At 30.3% G+C, this 21132-nt stretch overlaps 1 protein-coding gene across 1 annotated transcript in view; it reads right to left on the bottom strand.

The window, feature by feature from the left end:
- The window catches only part of LOC129220962 (ribosomal protein S6 kinase beta-2-like), a 91108-nt gene that overhangs the window by 44247 nt on the left and 25729 nt on the right, over positions 1-21132 (bottom strand). Inside the window, exons 10-15 of the mRNA XM_054855397.1 lie at positions 18932-18973; positions 15439-15504; positions 9357-9497; positions 9149-9256; positions 4876-4961; positions 4232-4382 (exon numbers count right to left, since the gene is read on the bottom strand). Coding sequence (XP_054711372.1) covers positions 4232-4382; positions 4876-4961; positions 9149-9256; positions 9357-9497; positions 15439-15504; positions 18932-18973 — 594 coding nt within the window. The remainder of the gene's footprint in view (positions 1-4231; positions 4383-4875; positions 4962-9148; positions 9257-9356; positions 9498-15438; positions 15505-18931; positions 18974-21132) is intronic.

The raw sequence follows: 21132 nt of genomic DNA, 5'->3' as shown, positions 1-21132 counted from the left end.
CTCAAACAAGTGAAGTCCAGTATATTTATTGTCATAAATTAAATCAACAACTATTAGTAGTATAATCATATCACAATATATTTTGAATATCAGTTTGGGGTAGGACAAAAAAATATTTACTTTGATTATGCCAAGTTCATGTCAAGAAATTATATAAATATAATTTTAAAGATAAAGACAGGAACAAATGCTTAACCGCAGAAATTCATTAAATTAATATCAGCTAATTTGAAAACATGTTTTAAACAAACATTTTGAATTCTTAAAAATATCAATAATTAAATACATGCTTACATAGTCTGGAATGTAAAAAATCATGCATTGGCAATTTTAATTTAGGTTTCAAATGTGCCTTAAATGAGAAATTGAATTGACAAGTAAATAAAGCATTTGACTTCATACAATCTAAAATCAATACATATACATTTATTAATATTACATACAATAATTTTGCTTTATAGCTAAACATTACAAATCAGTAATACAAGAAAACTTTACCTTGTGAAGATAAACTTTACATAGTACTAAACTTTTTTTATACATATAAATACTCTAAAAAATAAATAAAACAAATAAAAATAAGAATTTAAATTTTCAAAACACCATTCTAGGTGTCATAATAAACTTTAAAATATGTACAAATGACTAAGGTTGCCCTTACATAGCACCATTTGTATAAATACAATATAAAAATGCCTCATGAAATTATGGAATCCCAGAAAGAATGGGAATTAAGCATACACAATTTGAGCAAAATTAATACTTTTTATTGTAAGTCTAAAAATAAGAAAAATGGTATGTAAGGACATGTCAATGCACAACATTCAAAATTTAAACAATGCATCTTCATAAACTAAAAAGCAAGAAAATGTTAAATTTGTTTTCAGAAAAACGAGCCATACTAGTAAGTGAATATAGAAAAAAAAAAAAAAAAAAAAAAGAGGGAGCAAAAAGGCATTAAATTACAGCTTAAAGCATAACTGATGTATAATTTTTTCATTTTTTAAAAAACTTCATTTGAACACACAAAATATGAGACAAAGGTATAAAAATATAACTTTCAAGATATTCATGTTACATTGTTAGTAGAAAACATTAACTATGAAGAGCAACACTCATATAACATGAGTGCTTTTATATTGCTTTATTTACAGTCTCCCTTTGCACAATGTCTTATCAGCTAAGAGTAATGAATTCAAGATATTGCTAGATTTAAATTTTAAAAATACATCTAACTTCAAAGTTTGAAAGTTAAAGGAGAAACTAGGTCTTACTTAAGATTGAGTAACTTAGTTAATTTAAAAGATAATTATTTATTCATACTTGCCAACTCTACTGTTTTTAACGGGAGACTACCGTTTTTTGCTTTCATCTCCCGATTTACCGTTTTTTACGATTTTCTCCCGTTTTTGCAGTTTTTCAGTCAATCATCAAAAAGTTTCACTTTCTTCTCAATAGATGGCGCCCTTTTCTAGTCTACCAATGTCAGTATATAAGAATTTTTGCAATTAATAACTCATTTAGTAAAAACTAATTTTTTGGAAGCTTTCCACATGGCATGTTCAACGAAGCAAGTGCTTTGCCGAAAATGGCAGCAGATTTCAATCCTTTTGCATCTCGAAATTATTTCAATTATTTTTAATATTTGAAGTTATTTTAACATGTGCTACCCTATACTTATTTATTTTATATTGTATTTTCATTATATATTGATTTGCTTTTTTTTTTCGGATTTTAGTAATTAAATGTTTGTAGCTACTTTGCTGGTAGAGACTGAAAAATGTACGAAACTTTAGGCAAATTCACTCTTTATTATTTAGTTTTCCTTTGCAGTATATTTTTCTTGCTGCTACCAATTTGCTTACATCTGAAAAAAAACCCCATTTCACTTTAAATTTAGTATACATGTTATTTAAAAGCACAATTTAAAAATTCTGTAGTGGGGGTATGTCGATGGTGAACCACCTATATACCTCTAGTAAAATCTCCTGTTTTTTTACCTTTGAAGGTTGGCAAGTATATTTATTTTGCTCAATTCAATATGATTACATACATATTTAACAGAAATTGACAAGAGATTTTTAGGAAACTCATGCATTAAATTTGAATTAAAAAAAATAAACCATTTAATGAAACACAAGTTTTATTTTCAGAAAGAGAAAACACTGGAGATCTAAGTATCAGAAATATTCAGGAGTGTGGGGGGAAAAAACATTCTATACAAAGAAAATAAATGCTATGCATATTAGTTTTTAAAAAATGCATAAATTTAAGTAATTGTTTTCTTTGAATTAATTTTTATAATACATAAAATATTTACAAAGAAATAACTCTTTTCATACTTTATGGCAGAAAGGAGGAAAGAGCAATTCTTCCAAAATAAATACAAAAAAATTGCATTCAATTTATACACAAAATAGGAACTAAATATGTGTGGATTTTAAATGATGTTCAAATCAATATTACCACACTTAAAAACATTCTAGTTACCACACTTAAAATTAAAAAAAAAAAGCAAATGTTTGGTAGAATTATTGCTTGGTAGAAATTTTTGGAAATATTGATTTTGTTTTTAAAAAAAATTGTGCCAAAAAGGAAGTTACAACACCTCCTCCTTTATGCCGCTAAAACAATCAAAATAAAAGTCCTATTTCAGAACATTTTAGATCTTGCTCAAGAAATGCAATTTAAAAATTTACATATCCATAAAATCCTGAGAACTATCATACAGTATGCACTAAAATTCTTTCAAAAATATTTATAACATATACAATGTATTATTCAACAAGTTGATAACAGTACAATAATGTACTTCAATACCAGTTGTGAAGCCCCTTTGGCTGTTTCCTGGCGATAATGTACATATGAATAGGAAGCTTTACTAATAAAGCAAGCTTTGGCAATCCATCATTAAAAAATGGAAATAAGTCTCTTATACAGCTGCAAAATTGGCTAGAAGAATAGAAATTAAAATAAGGCTGTTAAAATAATCATAAATCACATTAGTAAATGAAAACATTGTTCCAAATGCTAATCCATTTTAAAAAAGAACTTTAATATTTATTTAAAAAAAAAAAGATTGTTCATCAAAAATTCAAAGTATTAAACCACAACCTTTACTTTCTGATACAAATTTAGATTTCTGTTAGGTTAGTTGGCTTTTTTGTGTGAACCTAGGATCCACCCTCAACAGAGTATCACATTAAGTCTTAAAGGAACAAAATATACTTTTTGCATATAATTTAATCAATATGAAGCAATTAATGGAAATATTTTGGCCGTATAGTAATCTGAAACAACTGTTGTGCCAGAATTTAAAATGTAAGTTCTAGAAAATATTCAGTCAGGAAGTTATGACAAGAATTTAATTGAAAGTTACCTCTTGCTTCTAAGACTTAAGTGAATTACACCTTGCTTTTTAGACTTAAGTGAACTCTTTCTAGACTTCCTGCATCTACTTCTCATTTTCTTCTTTGGATTTGAATGAAAATACAACTCTTGAATTAAATAAAACTAGTTTGCATACATACTGAAATATTTAGGGGGGAAAAAAAGGTAAATGAACTAATTTATGTAAAAAAAAAAAAAAAAAAACTTTTGTTGATTAGACATGGACGACTTTGAAATTTTTTTCCCCCAAGAAAATTTCATCACCTTTTATTTTCCTTATATGAAAAATTTTACCATGACATTGCTTCACATATAGGTTATGACAAAGTCAGCAATATAATTCACAATTCATTTGAGGCAGTGAGAAGCAAAGGAATGTAAATGCGAAAATTAAAAATTTGGAGATAACCAGTACAGATGGTAGGTGAACCTCTCCTCTGTCATGGGACGAGATAGTATTAGTAGCCCTGCTACTATACAGCATGATTTAGAAAACTTTTCAATGAAAGCCTACCTATGATCACAAATTTAAAAGCGTTTTACTCAAAACTTGAAAATATCTGCTTACGTCCCTTTGCTTCTCGCTGTCTTACTTGAACTTTTACACCTTTTGCTATTGATATGTATACAAAGACTTTATACCAGTCCACCTAACAATTTACGATATCAAGTTCTTAACATGACATTATCATTCCAATACGATATTTACCTGTATTTATTTTTCCTAATGTATTTTCCTAGTATATTCATACATTATGTCTGAAAGAAAAACATAATAATTTATTTTTTTGTATTTAAAATAGTTATGAAAGATAACAAGAAGTATGAAAATTTATCATACTTTGATATTATGTCGATTTCGCACAGGAATAGCGGGCGATCTTGGTAGTTGAGAAACATTTGACATAGAAGCTACAGTTGTATGATCTTCAAATTGCATAGGTGAAGCTTTTGGACTGTCAAAATTGAAGTGTGGTGATGCTCTACGAGGGCTAAGGTAAAATTAGGGTAAATTTCAAGTTAATATCACTTTGGAAAGATTTTAAGCAATCATTTGATTTAGTTTCTTTTCATATTGTTAATGAAGAGTCAAAATCAATTTTTAAAAGAATGCTTTTGAAAAGATTAGTTTTTCTCGCTTACTGTAAAAACATACTTTAACATAAATTCAAGTTAGATATTATCAAGGTGAGATAATTCACAACATTTCAACACAGCACAGCACACAAACATATGCAAGGTAAAAAAAAAAGAGAAGGTGAGTAAAACATAGCAGCTATGTTTGAAATTAATGGCAAACAAGCTATCAATTATGGAACTAAGTTTATTTTCATGGCAATCAATGAATGCTAATAACTTTGAAAGATTCATTTTGGGAGATGTAGTCATTGGTCATACAGTTAATTCCCATGCAAAAGTTGCTTCAAATTATTGACAAATCATTTCCTAAAAAAATAGTACATTTCAGCATTATATTGAATTTACCTGAAAGGGCCTCTTGGGCTAAAACGGGATCTTGATTTATTGTGCACCATTTCATCTAATACTGAAGGAGCCATGTATGTAAAACCCTTAAGAATAATAATAAACATTCAGAGACATTTATACATCAAGGAATAAAATAGTAAGCAAGTAAGAGAAAAACATTGATTGCAAGAAGAAGTATAACAAATAAACATAAAAGCAAAAAATGTAATCAAAAATTTTCAATAACAAAATATTTTAAACTACAGGGTTTTGAAGTGAAAGAAATACATTATTAAAGTCAGATTTTAAACAAATATTTGTATTACAGGGATCAAAGTTGACTGAAGCACAAAATATAGGATTTTTGGAAACAATATAGACAACAAAATGTTTAATGTAAACAGCAATCATTACAGTTTACACAATATACAAAAAGATACCTTTTTGTACAATGTACAAAAAAAATGTACACAATAATACACTTTGGCCTTGGTGGCGACTTTTGGTACTTCAATTTTTTATTGAAATTCCATGGACTGCTATGTACGCTCATGAAATTTGGCAATGTTTCGTTCAATGCTTTACTTGCTAGAGAGCTTGGAACACCTCAAGTTATTTTATTACCATCCTCTATATCAGTAGTATCATTACAAAGATAAGGAAGGTGTTTAACTGCCCCAGGTTTGACCTGTTCAGGTGTCACCCAAAATGGATTTCCAAGTTTAGGTAAAATCTACTTCAGTTATATACTTCAATTTTGAGGAGGCTGCATTTTCCAAATGCCTCAAACATGCGTCTGTGGGTGCTACGCACTCCTTCAAAAGGTAGGCTTTGTAATAATATGATAAAATGAGCAAAGTATCAAATGTTTCTGAAAATATTTCAATTAGAATGGACAACACTGTATCTACATATTGATGTGCATTTTTTTTTTGCATGCTACTGGTAGACCAAGACTGGGGTCAGGTTCAATGCAGAAAATTCCACAGAAACCAGTTCATCCTGTCTTATTGCTGATGGGCCCCCATCTTTGGCAGCCTGTATAACAGCCCAAGAATTGGAAAATAAAAAGAAAAGAAAAAAACTTATGGTGTTCGAAAATAGAGGCTACTTTAGTATCAACGAAGTAATTTTGTTAATTGTGTAAACAATGAGCTATTTTAATGATTAGTGTAAATCTAATATTACGGTTTAAATTTTAAGTTATCCATTTCAAAATTGTGTTGAAAAATAGCATAATATTAATATTCCAAATTAGTAAATTTGAGAATATACAGATAAATCTGTAATTTTTGTTGAATGTCTAAAATTGAAGTATTTCCCTTCCATTATTTATTCTGACCTCAGAAATAATGACATTGACAAGGTCTGTCACAGAGGTGAAATTCACGGAGCTGAGGAATTTTCCATTAACATAGGCCTAACGGATACATTTTTCAGAGAAAGAAATTTTTCTTTGTAGCTACAATCTGCACATGTTAAGCATATGCAAACCTGCACACTTTTTACATTATTTACATCCCTGCAATTCAAGTTCACAGAGGTGAGAGTTCCCAATATATGTATAACCACACTTGTTTTTTAAAACAAAATCTCGTTTTTCAAAAAAAAAATCTTACAACTTCTTTATGGCTGAAAAACAACAAGGGGGCTACCATGTATCATGGGAAATAAATTGTGATTCCATTACTGCCATCTGTTAATGAGAAATGGAATTTTGTGTTAAGGTAACAGAGGTGAGAATTTATTGTGTGACGTAACTCCTTATCCCCTCAAATGAACTAAAACAGAATATTAAAAAATTAAATATACTTAAACAATTAGTATTTGAGACACTTATGAAAGAAATAATAAATAAATATATACTTTTAATTAAACAACCTATTAACCCATTCTTTGCCCCGGCCGATACAGGATCGGCCGCGCAGTTTGTGTTAATACTGCCCCGGCCGATTCAGACTCGTCGCAAGAAAATGGTTCCTAACTGCCTTCGACGACCCTGTGTCATCACGGCGTTTCTAGCAGTTTTTGCTTCGGCCGAATATGTGTCGGCGATCCTTCCAGGGGCAGAACCCTGTTATTGCGCTTCTCTGTTGGGTTCTGGTGCTTTTAAGGGAGCGGTTTTCAGCTCTTTTCATTAGACAAAAGGGATGTAACTTATAGTATTTCACGAAACTTGTAATTTATTTTATTTTACTAAGATATTAACCTTTCAAGTACTCCTGGATGGGACACGTATAACGCTTCAAATAATCAGGCATTATATTTTTATCTTTTCGTGGAAGCTTTGTTCCTTAGCATTCTGGCATTTGAACTCCTGATGAACAAGTGTGAAAATATTTCCTTACACATTTAACAATATTTCTATGCCTGAATAAAGCAAATAAACAAATTTTTTTTTCTTGTTATCAAAAATCCAACTTCTTACACAAGAAACCTTCACTAAATTGTTCAAAATCCTCAAATTTTATAATTTTTTTACACAACATTTAAAAAAAATTATCTTACACATCTTAATTTTGTACGAGTATGTTTTTTTAAAAATTATATTGTGTTTACTATGCTTTTTATTTATTTGTATACTATTATTATTTTTTATTATTTATTTATTTTTAAATCGTGATATTTTCAAACTTAAACTTTAACTTTTTATATTCGCAGCATCCTTTGATGGATTTTTAGTGATACAGGTATAATATCTTGAGTTCTTTTTGCTTTACTCATACGAAACGAAACATTCCTTTTCTCCCTTTCTTTTTCAGATTTTATTTATTGTTTTAAAATAGCTCCAATGTTTTAATTGCACCTTCTTTTATGAGATTTTAAAAATAGAAATAGAATATTTGGTTTCTTTTCAATAATCAAGTTGCCTTAATTAGTAAATAATCCTATGAAACTAACTAAAATTTATCCAAATATGTTTTAAAATAAGAAAAACAATCCGACTCGATTTCAAGCAAGATTTTCTTTTTTTTTTCTTCTGAACACATGTTCTCAAATACAAGCAGTAAAGATTGCTTTGAAATTAATTTCCGATTCAAACTGTTTTGTTGTAAGAAAATAATGTGGAAGGGTTGACTGCAAGACACCAAGAGGGACATCTCCTTGGGGAATCTGCCCAGGCAGTCTCTGTTATTCCTCTCTCAGCTGGGGGCTTTCAGTTGCATGCACAAAAGTATCCTTTAGGGAAATAGGGGATTAGCTGCAAGTTTTGATCTTTTGTAATCATTTATCTTTAAAATACTTCCCATGCTTGAGCAACTGATATCTGGACACTCAGAAAGGATTTAAAAGTCATCGTAATTACGATAAAAGAACCGAAAAGCAAAGAGATGTCTTTGTGTTTATTGGTCGTTTTGAAGGGTCACAATGTATCAAAAGGCACCGAAGAATACTTTTTATCCCCTTAGAAAATCATCCCCACAGTTAAAGCGTTTTTGTCTATTCAAATCCCTTGCTCACAGGTTGGATCGATCAGTCAATTGTTTGAAGAATGTTTTGTTGAGCCTTTTTGAAAGGTAGATCATCTTACATTTAACAGTTTTGATTTCTTAAGTGTATAAAAAGAAAAGAATGATATACTGAGATAAAAGCAAAAAGAAAAATAAATCAATAAAATAATTAGTGTTATAAAAATAATTGCTTTTTGTCCTATCCTCTATTGTTTATTATTTTCCTGTTATGTACTGTGTAATTTTAATGAATATTTTAGCACATATTAGCAACCTTGTATTTTATTGCACTATTTAATTCAGTGCCAAAAAACTAATAAAGCAAAGCGATTTTCGAATGCAAGCTGAACAGCAAAAACAACATTAAAATCCTGAGAGCAAAATGGGAAGAAAAGCGTTATTACAACGTAGCAAAAAGCAACTCCGTTCGTTATCTGCGGCATGCGCGTTAAGGGGTTTCGGGCTGATTATGGAATGGGTTAAGCAACATGAACAGTCACACCAGGCGGTGAGATTTAACATGCTGTAAACCAAAAATATATTAACATAAAAATTACTAAAAAATTGTTGGCAGGTTTTAATAGGTATATTTTTGATGAAATTAAAAATCATTGTTAAATGAATAGCAACTTAGAGTTTTTACTGTAAGAGGTGTGTGACAGCAAAGTTACATTTTTTGAAGAAAGACTCAAATATTTTACAGTACATTAAGTCATGACACTTTAAATGGATTTTCCCTTCCTCTTATCCCACATGAAATTGAAAATATGAATTAAAATTTGTCTCAATAAAGAATGTACTGCTAAAGCAAGCATTACCAAGATTAAACTAACACTTACAAGAAAAATTTGGTTTTGACTTTCACTTAAAAAGGATTCATCTGGGCTTTCATATGGAGGCATACTGGTGAATTTAGCATCAAATTGAGACACATCATCATCAGACGTCTGAAAAATTATACAATCATTTACAATACAACATTAAGCCAATAATTCACGATGAACATAGTAACAGAAACTCCTTATATAGAAATAAAATGAGCTGTACCAAAGGAGGCTTGAAAGGAGGTTCAACTCTTCGACTCAGCACGTCATCCCAATTAACATGACGGAAAAATGGGTGACATTTAATGGCTTCAGCATCTTCAGGTCCACTGCCCAATCTCTGAACAACTGGTCTCCGTAAAAGCTAAAAATAAATTCAAATTAAATATAGTATAACCTTGATTTATAATGATTGTTAAGGGACTGGAAAAAGTTGCTAAATCAAGGAGCATAGACATTTAATACATTCAAACCCGGACCAGTGAAATGTATCATTAAATTGAGGAAATTGTTACATTGCGTATTGTTACAATGAAGTTATACTGTAATCACAAATATCTAGTTTTCAGTAATAGTTTATATACTTGACAAGTATACACCATTACTGAAGTAAGTATAGCAAAGTTCTCGGTAATTTTCAGATCACAATAGACCTGAAAATTTAGTTTTCACTTAGCAGACAGAGGGGAATTGCCCCTTTTAATTTACTAGCCACCTTTTTAACAAAGACTCAATGACAGACAGATAATTTTCATTAAACAACCACTTTTCATTAACTATTTTTAGTTATGTAAAGAATATTTTTAAAAGTAACAATCTTCAGCAAGAAGTAAGGGTCTCATACAAAGCCTACTTAGGGATTAAAACTTGGTTTTGAAAAAAGTTACAAAATAAATTGTGAGTATAGAATTTAATGAAGTTGTATTTGAAATATTTCAGAATAATAATAGATAAAGCTTTTAGCTGTAGAATTAGTCAGTGATGTTACTTTTTATCTATTTTTTCTGGATCTTTCTTCCGTCCGCTATCGACTGGAGTAAATGAGGTTTTTTTTTTTAAAACCCAAAGTGCACTTTGCAAAACAAGTTCGTTAACTAGCTGAGTATAACCAATACCAAACAGAGTCCTTCAAAATTTTTCTAATAAAATACAGCTGTTTAAACTATTTAAATAAATAAATACATAAAAATGTAATCTGTAGTACAAGATTTATGCTTTTGTGAAAGATACTTTTTTTTAGATTCCCAAAAACTAATTTACTGACACTGAAAAAATTAAGTTATAGTTAAGCTTTTCATGCAAGCACAACTAGCGAATTTTGTATGATAGATGATATCATAACACGGTTATACAAAAATTAAATAATTTAAGTCCTAAGGATAAATTTTCTCCTAATATGTTCAAGAATTTCAAGTGTGAAAATTTCAGATTACCAATATTATTCTTAGCCAAAAAAAAAAAAAAAAAAAAACACAAGTCAGGGTTTGTGATTTTTTTTTTCCAAATCAAAAGTCTGATTTTTTTCATTTAAAATCAGGTTTATTTATTTATTTATTTTTTTTAAATCTTCAGAAATTTGTAGAGATTGATTAATTTATAAAAAATAGCTGGCTCTGCCCCCTGCTCGCTAACACTTACCAAGCTGCCAAGATTGCTTCGCAGTCTTATTTAATTCTCAAATATTTAAATCGTCAATTGAAATGAAACAGAATAGAACAAAAAGGACCCCATCCCCGGGATTCAAAATAACTTGTACGAACTTGCAGAGCCGTACGGGCTAGGGGCTCTTGAGCATTGCAAAACTGCAGTTTTGTATGCTTGACAAGTTACTTTCATATTCGTGGTCTCTAGTAATATATCTTGCTCTTTAGCTCAGGGCTTGAATTGAATTGAGTTGAGCCTAAGATTTTCTGTTAAAATCAAAACCCTTAAAGTTTGTAAATAAGAAAGAAGAGATAAGCAAATCGAAAAGATGTAACAATGGCAACACCAAATAAAACATCAATAATTTTAATGAAGATGAGATTATTTGAACTTGATTTTACGGCTTGTTAACTTTTTTCCTTTGGAGATAGAAGCTTACTTTTTCGACCTTAGGTCGAGTTAGATCTGGAGTTAAAAAAGCCGCTCTTTCTAATGGTGTCAAAAAGAAAACTGTGGGAAATTCCTTCCCTTTTTACTGACAGATTTAATAAAGAAAGTAGTGCCTAAATTTTAGCTAAGTCTAAAAACATTTGAGCTAAAAATGCAAATAACTCCCGCCATATTTAAGATAGAGCATTGAAACAAATTGCGTAGAATGGGGGGGGGGGGGGGGGGGGAACCCCTTTCAACGTCTGGATAAAAAGCTAAAAATCAGGGGAAAATAGTTTTATGAGGAAAATCAGGGATATCAGGACAACTACCAACTTTGCAGTCTTTTCTTTAATAAGACTTATGTCCTGCACTTGTTATCCATGTCAATCAGGATAACTTTGATTCACAATTTCTCTATTTTTTAGTGTTCCACTCATATTTTACTAATTTTTCTGTATTTGTTAGCAGAAATTGTAAGAAACACCCCTAAACTATTACATAGAAATTCAAAATTAAGAAATAATAACTTCAAAAACCATTTAAAATAATTTTTACTAGCCTGGTGCAAAGCTATCCATTTTGGGTGGCTTTGAGCCCCCGTCAGAAATGATACAAAACAAATTATTTTATTAAAAGTAGTGCAACTTAAATGAAGCAAAACACAATTTCTAAATGCTTAAAAGCTCCTGTCTTTGTACTTCACAACCTCACAAGACTTCTACCATTTGGTAAGGACACTTTCAACAACTTCAAAAATAGCTTCCAAACGGTAACTTCAGAGTTATTGAACAATGCAAGAAGTTATGTATAATAGTGCCAATTTTTATTTATTTATTTTTTGTAAAATAGAGTAGAAAATTAATTTTATAACTTTGGTGGGGGAGTGCAACACTTGGCCTTCTAGATTTTTTTTTTTAAGTCAAGAATACTAAGAAAAAAATTTTATGAGGTTGACAGGAGTCTGGCCAGAGGCAGAGGCGTAGCTAGACCCGACTTTCGGGGGGGGGGGGGGGAGGGTTACTTCTTATATATATATATATATATATATATATATATATATATATATATATATATATATGTATATATATATATATATATAATATTGCTAACCTCAAGAGGATAAATAATGAATCCAAAAAAAAAAAAAAAATCAGGGACCAAAAAGCAATAAAAGACTTTTTCTTGAAAAAGATATGCTTAAAGTTTCTTTTACTGTCAAAATGATTCCTTCAACTCGCAATAAAGCACTTAATAATGTAATAATAGAATAAATACCTAACAAAACTAATAAAGAGGAATTTTAATCAAGAGCCCATATTGTCTTTATTATCGATTTCAAATTTTCACCATCATATTTCAAATTTCTATAAAAAGTTTCTTTAAGACCCCGTATTTCAAAACCTCTTTATCTCGATTTTTTTCTTTAATGTGAAATTCGAAATATACAGATTCGACTGTATGCAATGAGATATGACTGTATTCCCACTGCGCGGCTCATAAAATTAAACATATTTAACAATTTACAGAATCTATGACAAAGAAAGGCTGCATATACGTGGATTTAACAAATCAATCTCATTTCTAAAGCGAAGTGTCAAATTTCACTCAATTATCAAAAAATTGTCGCAGCAGAGGGAGGCGTCTTATGCTTGAGGGTCACACATGGAGATTTTCAATGGCATTAAGGGGGGGGGGGGGGCAAAGTGAATTTTTGACCTTTGTTACTCAGAAAAAAGCCTTTTTGATTTTTTTCTCTTTTTTCCTTTCTCTTCTCTCTTCTTTTTCTTTTTTTTTGAGACTAACGTTTCGGGGGGGGGGGGGGGGGGGTTGTCCCCAACCCCCCCCCTAGCTACGCCCCTGGCCAGAGGATATTTGGGTCCGCTAACGGACCCTTCACAAAAATCCGATCAACCAAAACGGACCTTTTACAAAATCCCGATCAAACAAAACGGACCTTTCACAAAATCCCGATCACCCAAAGATCACCCAAAACGGACCCTTCACAAAATTCTGATAAACAAGACCGGATCTTTCACAAATTGTTTATTGAAAGAGCAAATCTGAAAGCAAAATAGCGCATATTAAACCAATAATTTTTGGAACCTTTTTTAAAGTCAAATTAGAGGGATATGCTTACACAAACACATTGAAAAAAAAATCGGCACAAATAAATATAATGGTGTTTGTTTCTGGGAAAGAAATTAACAGCTGAAAAAAGTTTGGTTTTAAATAATTTTGTTTATTTTATCACAGCTAATTAGCAGTGGTGTTGTTGAAACTTTTCTAAAAAAGCATTGGTAAGCACTTTTCTCCATGCTCCTGATTTAATAAACAATAACAATAATATATATCAGCGAAATGAACTTAGAACTGCAAAGGGATAGTAAGGGTAGGGGAAAAATATGATCGCTTCAGATAGGGTTACCAACTTCAAAATTATTGCCATTTAGCATCTGGCGTTAAACCTTTATAATGACTTGATTAGAAAATATTCTCATTTTACAAGCTTGTCAATATTTGCGTTTTTATGGTGCTGTGCAATGTTTAACTGTTATTTTGGGAGAAAATTACATATATGGGTTTGATTTTGCGATGTTAACAAGGATGATTAACTTTAAATAAACTCTTTTACTTGCCGTTTTTTTTTCTTTAGATGTCTACATTTTGAAAAATACAATCTTTGAACATCCAATATGATAATCATATTTTGTTCTTTTTTCAAGCTAATTTGAATTAAGGACAAACCTTGAATTAAGGATTTATTATTAGGATGCAAATAAATGAAAAGTCTATTTTGTTAGAATACTCATTTTAAGTTTTTAAAGCAAAATTCCATTTTCTTTTATGAGTCAAAAATTAAAATGCTGAATCTATAATTTTTTTTTTTTTTTTTTTTTTTTTTTACTTCAACTGTGTCCACAGATATTAATGATATGTTTATCATAGGACTCCAAAATACAATTTTAAAATAATTTTATCAAAAATATTTCTTTTACAAGCCGTTTTTATACTTTTGATGCCTTCACTTTGAGAATAGGGATCTCTTTGGATCTGCTATGGGAATCCGGTTTTTTGAATTTTTGATGTTTAGTACGCTTTGTTAAGAGATAAACAAATAAAATCTCTTTTTATTTTTGTTAAAATCATATAATTTATAAGCTTTAATCGAAATTCTGTGCTTTTTAAGAGTGTCTTGGGTCAAAATGTTAAATGCTGCCCCCCCCCCCCCCCGTCTGTTTTTTTTTTTTTTTGATACAATTATTTTAAATGCTGTACAGAAATATTTCTAGTATAATTTAAGATAATGTAGAATTGTAGATAAATATTGCTACCTGAGACAGCGATGCCCCCCCCCCCCGGCCAAATAATAAAAAAAAACATCCCAGAATGATATTCTCAACATAGAAGAGAAAAACACTCAACTTTAAGTTTAAATGATACAGTTTGTGCCCTCTCCAAATTATAAGTTTGTTTTAACAAAAAAAAATTTTTTTTTTTTGGCGAAATTATTTGATTTTTTGCAAAATTAATTCACTTTTCACAAAATTATTTGATTTTTTTCATAAAAAACGGACCCTGTGAAAAATTCTGGACAGACCCCTGGTTGAAAGTTAACCGGGACGGCTCAAAGTCTTACAGAATAAATGTACAGAAATGAATATATTAAACCTTAGCACCGTTTGCAGTATTTTACAAGAGACCCTTTGTTGACTGCAACTGTTCAACTGGATACATAAACCTGATGTGAGTTTGAGAAAAACATCATTTATGATGCAAAATTACTCCGGACAAGCTGCATATGCTGCAACGTGTGGAAGCTTTATGTATTGGAAAGAAAATAAATTTCATCTCAATTCATTCACACTTTGCTCCATCTTAAATCACTACTTTATTTAATGTTTGCAGCCAACCTGTTTGTTCTATCACATATATCCGACTTAACATTTTTAGCTTTGCGGCTTTACATAACTATCAAATGAGAGTAAACACAAATTACTTGATGTTGCTTTGCTGTGAGGTTTTCCATGAATTTATCAAATTATCAAACATTGAAATGAAAGCTTTGGTAACAATAAAATTCATATTTGCAACATTCATGCATTTTGATGCACTTGTGGTCATGCTATTTAAATCGTCACTGACATGCTTTGCAGTTATTTAAAAAAAAAAAAAAAAATCTATTAAGCTCAATTAAGTAAATAGAAAATATCTAAGAAATGCATTTATACCTTCCGAATTAAATCTCTTGAATCAGGAGTGACATAATGAGGAAAAACAACTTTGTGCTTCAGTATCTGAAAAGGAATAAAAATAGTTACAAGACCAAACAGTTTTGTAATTGTAAATTGATTTAGCTATAAATTATTTTTTAAAGAATTTAGTTCAAAAAAAAAAAGTTAGAGCTCATTTTCCTAACAAAGAAAGGGTCTTAAGGAATTTTATATAATATATCACTATATTAATATCCTACAGGGAGGAAAGAATTCAAGCAATTTTCCAAGTACTATTTAAGAGGCAAAAAACATTTTTCAAAATACTATCACAAATTCGTATTATAATTATCATAAGAAATAGTGAGAAGCAAAGGGATGCAAGTGCGGAAATTAAAAATTTGGAAATAACCAGTACAAATGGTAGGTGAGCCCCTCCGTCTTGTGGCAAGAAATGGTACTAGTAGCTCCGGTAGGTGCTGCTGTATAGTATGATTTAGGAAAAAAAATCAATGAAAGCCTACCTAGGATCTGATCTTTAAACGCGTTTTACTCAGAACTTGAAAATGTCCACTTGCATCCCTTTGCTTCTTACTGCCTCATATGCAGATTTCATTTAAATTAAACATATGAATAATAGGCAACAATATGAAAATCACTGAAAGCAATTTCTACAACAAGGAGCCGTCCATAAATGTCACTTTTTGTGACATATTTGATTCATCTCCCACCTTTTTCACAAAGTATCCCACTTCACCTAACTCTCTCCCCTCTGTTGTCACAGGTCATACTATATTAAACAAAAATCAATATTGTTATAAAAAATATTTTCATTTCAACCAAAATGTGATGTTACGCTTAATTGCCCCCTTCTTGCCCCATAACTGCCTCAATATCACACATCACGCCTCCTTTCAAAGTGTGACATCATTTATGGACGAACCTCAAGAGAAACTACGATGAAATACAACATACTGTATCGAAAGTTTCTCTAAAAATGCCTGAAAAGCTCAGTCATCGAGGAGTAGGTCACATGTGACTTAGTTTAATAAGCTTCACATTCAAAGTATATTTTCAAGAATATAGAGTAAAATAGAAGACATATGGGTGATTCTCCAAAATCCTAACAATATTATGTCCCAGTAGCCTAAAACAAAAATTGTTTAAATCAGAAAGTGTTTTAATTTTTTAAATACTTAGAAATAACTTATCTTATGTTATTCTACTCTTATTAAAACAATAACTCATTTAGTATTTTTTGCAAAAATTTTTAAATATAAAGAAAGTCACACTTTTGGCGTGTCTCCATCCGTGTTTCAAATGGACTTAAATTATTTTAAAATTTTATATCGACATTCCATAAATTCAATTTGCAATACAAAATTAAGCATACATAAAGGTGTAAAATAACATTCTTTAAATAAATTTAATTATTTAAATCATCAAGGTACATCTTTTTAAACTTTGTCCCCAGGTTTTCATGTCATTCTCCTGTCCTAGGAATGAGTAAAAAAATAGTAAAAAAAAAAACATATCAATAAGTTAAAAAAAAAAGGAATTTTTAATCTGCTGTACTATAAAACTGTTTATTATCACCATTTTGTTATGTTTCTTGAGTATTTTGTCAATATGATTTGTTTGCTGTTGTCATTAACATTTTGAAGTTCAATAGGGTTAGTAACATTTTCACTGTCCTTGTCCTAGACAATATTTCTGTTTTAAATGAACGAAAAATTTTAATTCTAGTCATAGTGTGTGGTTGAATTTAGAGGTTAGAATAGAAAAATAACATTATTTACCTTAAATATAATCCTGGGCCTACGTAACACGCAAACTGTATGGAAAATGTCATACTCCTCTCGTAAAAATAAGTCATACTCCTATCCTTAAAAAAAATGTCATACTCCTGGTGCAAAAAAATCACTCTCCTAGCATTTTTTCTCAAGCACTAGTAATAACATCCCGTAGAATAGAAGGATTTATTTCCAATATATTAGTTGGAAAATAAGATTGATTGAAAAAAAGAAAGTCAAATTTGGAAAACAATAAAAAATGTATCAGTGGAATAATTCCATTTATTTAACTTTTTTTTGTTGTTGTTCAGAAAAAGTGTTTCAAAAGAGATTTATTGGTTAGACATTTCTCTAAATGTTGCTCGAATAGGTAAGTGATATTGCTGTAAATTTTGTAGTTGCTTTAAATTAAAAGTAAAATATATGTTACTAATATTGCTGATTCCCTTTTTATTTTATGTTTGTACTTCGTGAGTAATAAAACAATTGGCAGGTAATGAGACGGTAACTTTTCTTTCTGTAAATTTTATCATACTGTGAATGGCTAACTTAAAGAAAGTTTTGATGTAGCAATTGATTTTTTTCCGTTGAAATGAATGTCTGTTATTCGAAGTGTAAGCTATTCAGAGTGAATAATATGGAAAACCCATGTGGGAGTGGGACTTGTATTCGAAGAAATTGGGGGTCCATTAAGGGAGGTTTTACATAAATTTTGTTTTGTCATTTAATGACTATATATTTTGATTTAGGCTTCAGTTTTTTCTTTATTACTATAGTTACATTTTAGATAACCCATGAAGAAATTCATTTTGTAACTCTCCAGGTACTGCTTGTCAGTCTCCTCCTGTATGAAAATTTGACCCCCTCTTTTGAGGGTGTAACATAGTTAAAGTGAGTTCCCTCTATTTTTCTCTTCATAAGTTCCTTACAATGAGTAAGTATAATTTTTTTCAGCATTTTAATTTAAAAAAAAAGTGCTTGGAAAACGTTCAGGTTTTTGACGAATCACTCATACGTATATAATACGACAAGTGCATTATACAAGATTAGGTAAAAAGCAGACTCCATTATTACAGGGCTATTAGTGCTTTTGAGCTTTCACTTCACCGAAAGAAACCAAAACACTAAGTTCTATAATATTCAAGGCTTGCAAATCATCTATTAGTACGGAATATATCAATTTTTCTCTGTAGCTACTTCCTCCTTATTCTACTATATCTACATCTTTGTCTCCTTTACTCTATTTGAGGGATCATAATAACCCCTTACTAACAAAACTTAACGTCCATTTTGTTTTTGAGTAAAATTATGTATATATACAACAAAAATCAATCTACATTCTACGTACAACTGCGAAATTCAGATTCCACCTGTTCAGTTTCAGCCATCTTCCTCCATGGGATCTCTTCAACTAAGTCCCTGCACTCTCAGCAATAATGCTGGGAGGTGAAGCCGCTGTCCATGACATATTTGGTATTTTATTGTAAAAATGCAAATGTAATTTTGTTTCAAACCAATTGTTCTTTTAGTGAGTCCTGCCAAACCTCAAAATGAGTTCCTCAAACATTTCTCTCATTTAACACTTCGCTTAAAGTTTCAGCATAGATTTTCTATTTCTAAATTTTTGTACTTTGTACCTGTACTACAGAGTACTGCTAGTAATTATTCAAAAATAAAAAAATATGAAGAAAAGAGCGAAAGAAACCAATATAACTTACTTTTTCAATAGTTTTCTTTCTGTTTTCTGCTTGAAATGGAGGCTATAAAATATATAAATAAATAAGTACAAATAATGATTCACAAAATAAATTAATTTACATGTGATAAGATTATCCAGTTGTACTATTATTATGAATTATATTTAAAATTCTTATACCATGCAAAGTTAAATTTCTTTCTTAGCACAAAATTATAATAAAACCAAACCAGGGTTTCCGCTACGGTCGCATTTTTCGCGTAATGAGAAAACACTATCTGAATTGCGAAAATAAAGCAATGCATTTTCGCTTTTTTGCTCAAATAAAAAATAAATTAGGTTTTTAAATAAAGAAGAAATGTATGATCCTAGAGAGGAAGCGTGCATGGCGATAATCAACTTAATCTTTTTTAAATCTTAGCTAAGATGTTTCAACTACAATTAAATTCAATAACTATTAGTCTTATCCAGCATTATGTCCCCCCCCCCCAATAACTGCTTTATTAGGAGGAGGGGACTGCAACGTTCTAAACATCAATCATGTTTTCTTTTTTTATTTTATGTTTAAAAAAAATTGCTGTTGTACTTATTTCTTCAAAGATGTCACAAATGAAATATGAATTTTATTTTCAACTGGAGATGAAACACACTGAGGCATATATAAATATATGAGAATGTGTAACATTTTAGCATTTTGCTAACATTTTTCCTTCAATTTTAGCTTTTATGCTAAAGAACTTTTGAACCCAGCTTAAACCCTGAACCAAACATTACTTTTCCACCAAAACATTAATAAACTCAGAAAATTGTTAGTAAAAAAAAAATTTTTTTTTTTTTGGACAGAAACTACTGGAAAATAAAAACTTCTGTAATTTTAGTTGTAACAAATTCAAATACTTAGTTTATGCTATAAGGAATGTGTCATGAACACAAAGTCAACAATTCTTAGGTTGATTAAAGATTACTTCTTGTGACGGAAAATCCACATAACAGGCAGGCATATTGCTTTCAATGACTGAAAGTCAAACTAATGATGGAAAACAAAGTGCCAAGAATGTCCCTTATGTAACAAAATTTCTTAACACACAGAAAAAAACAATAGTATGATCAAATGAAATCTCATGGAAATACTATTTTCATTAAGTAAGTTGAATAACCCAGACATGCTTATGAAATTCACGTTCAAAATTACTTTAAATGGGGGAAAAGCAAGCTTTATTAGAAAAAAAAAGGTTTTTAATAAAAGATAGCAGCTATAGGAAGAGGAAAATATAATAGATGAAAGAGAATTCAAATGATTGAATTTTCTATCACTATTCCACTTAAGGCGGCTTGGGATTCTGATGCATCTAACTGCAGTAAGAAAGTTAGAAGTGAGATGGCCTTCAGATGCAATGTAGGATTTCACACAATACATGATTACAGATTAAGAGAGGAAAGAAATAATGCCTATAAAAAAGAGTGAAAAGTTGTTTATGTTAGTTAGTACATTAAAAATTCTTAGCACAAAAATAAATAAAATTTTAACCCTTTATCTACCAATTGAACTTTAATTCAAAACACCATTATATTTGAAGCTGATTAAAATGAGTTGCAGACCCACCAGCAGAATGTTTTTCCGCAGTCTACGATGCATGTTAAAACCCTCGAAAATAGTCTGCAAGGTAAATTGAGGGACGAAAGATTCATTGTAAAATATAAATCAGCACTGAGAAATGCATAAAAATAAAATGCTGATCTTAAGAACCAAAGGGACATGCTACCATTGAATTTGTACCATGGACCCGTTGATACCCAAAAAATATGGTAGGAATATTTGTTCCCTGAAGTTTCAGAACTTTTTTTTCCTTAAAACCTTTAGTTTTTTTTTTTTTTCTTTTGTCGCAACAAAGAAATAGTCTGCAGACTTTTTCACTTACTGCAACATACGTCACACAATCTGCAACGTACATCACATGGAATCTGGACCAAGGTTGCAGATATGTTTAATTGCAAGAACTTCAAAGAATGTATTTAGTTTCCTTAAATGCCTGTATGTGTTCCAAGCTGTAGATTTTGTTTGAGAAAATAAATTATAGCTTTACTCAAGCCAGGCTTTTGTGTTCTTAATTCAACCCCTGTATCCTCAATACTAAGAGTCCGTCCCACATATGTATTTTTTTTTTCTTAGCTTATATGATAAAAACTGTTCTAGAAACTGCTATGAGGCATATGATTTAAAAA

Source organism: Uloborus diversus, chromosome 4 (assembly GCF_026930045.1).
Source record: "Uloborus diversus isolate 005 chromosome 4, Udiv.v.3.1, whole genome shotgun sequence".
Lineage (NCBI taxonomy): Eukaryota > Metazoa > Arthropoda > Arachnida > Araneae > Uloboridae > Uloborus > Uloborus diversus.
The sequence above is the reverse complement of the archived record's forward strand: the minus strand, read 5'-3'. Positions and strand labels throughout refer to the sequence as shown.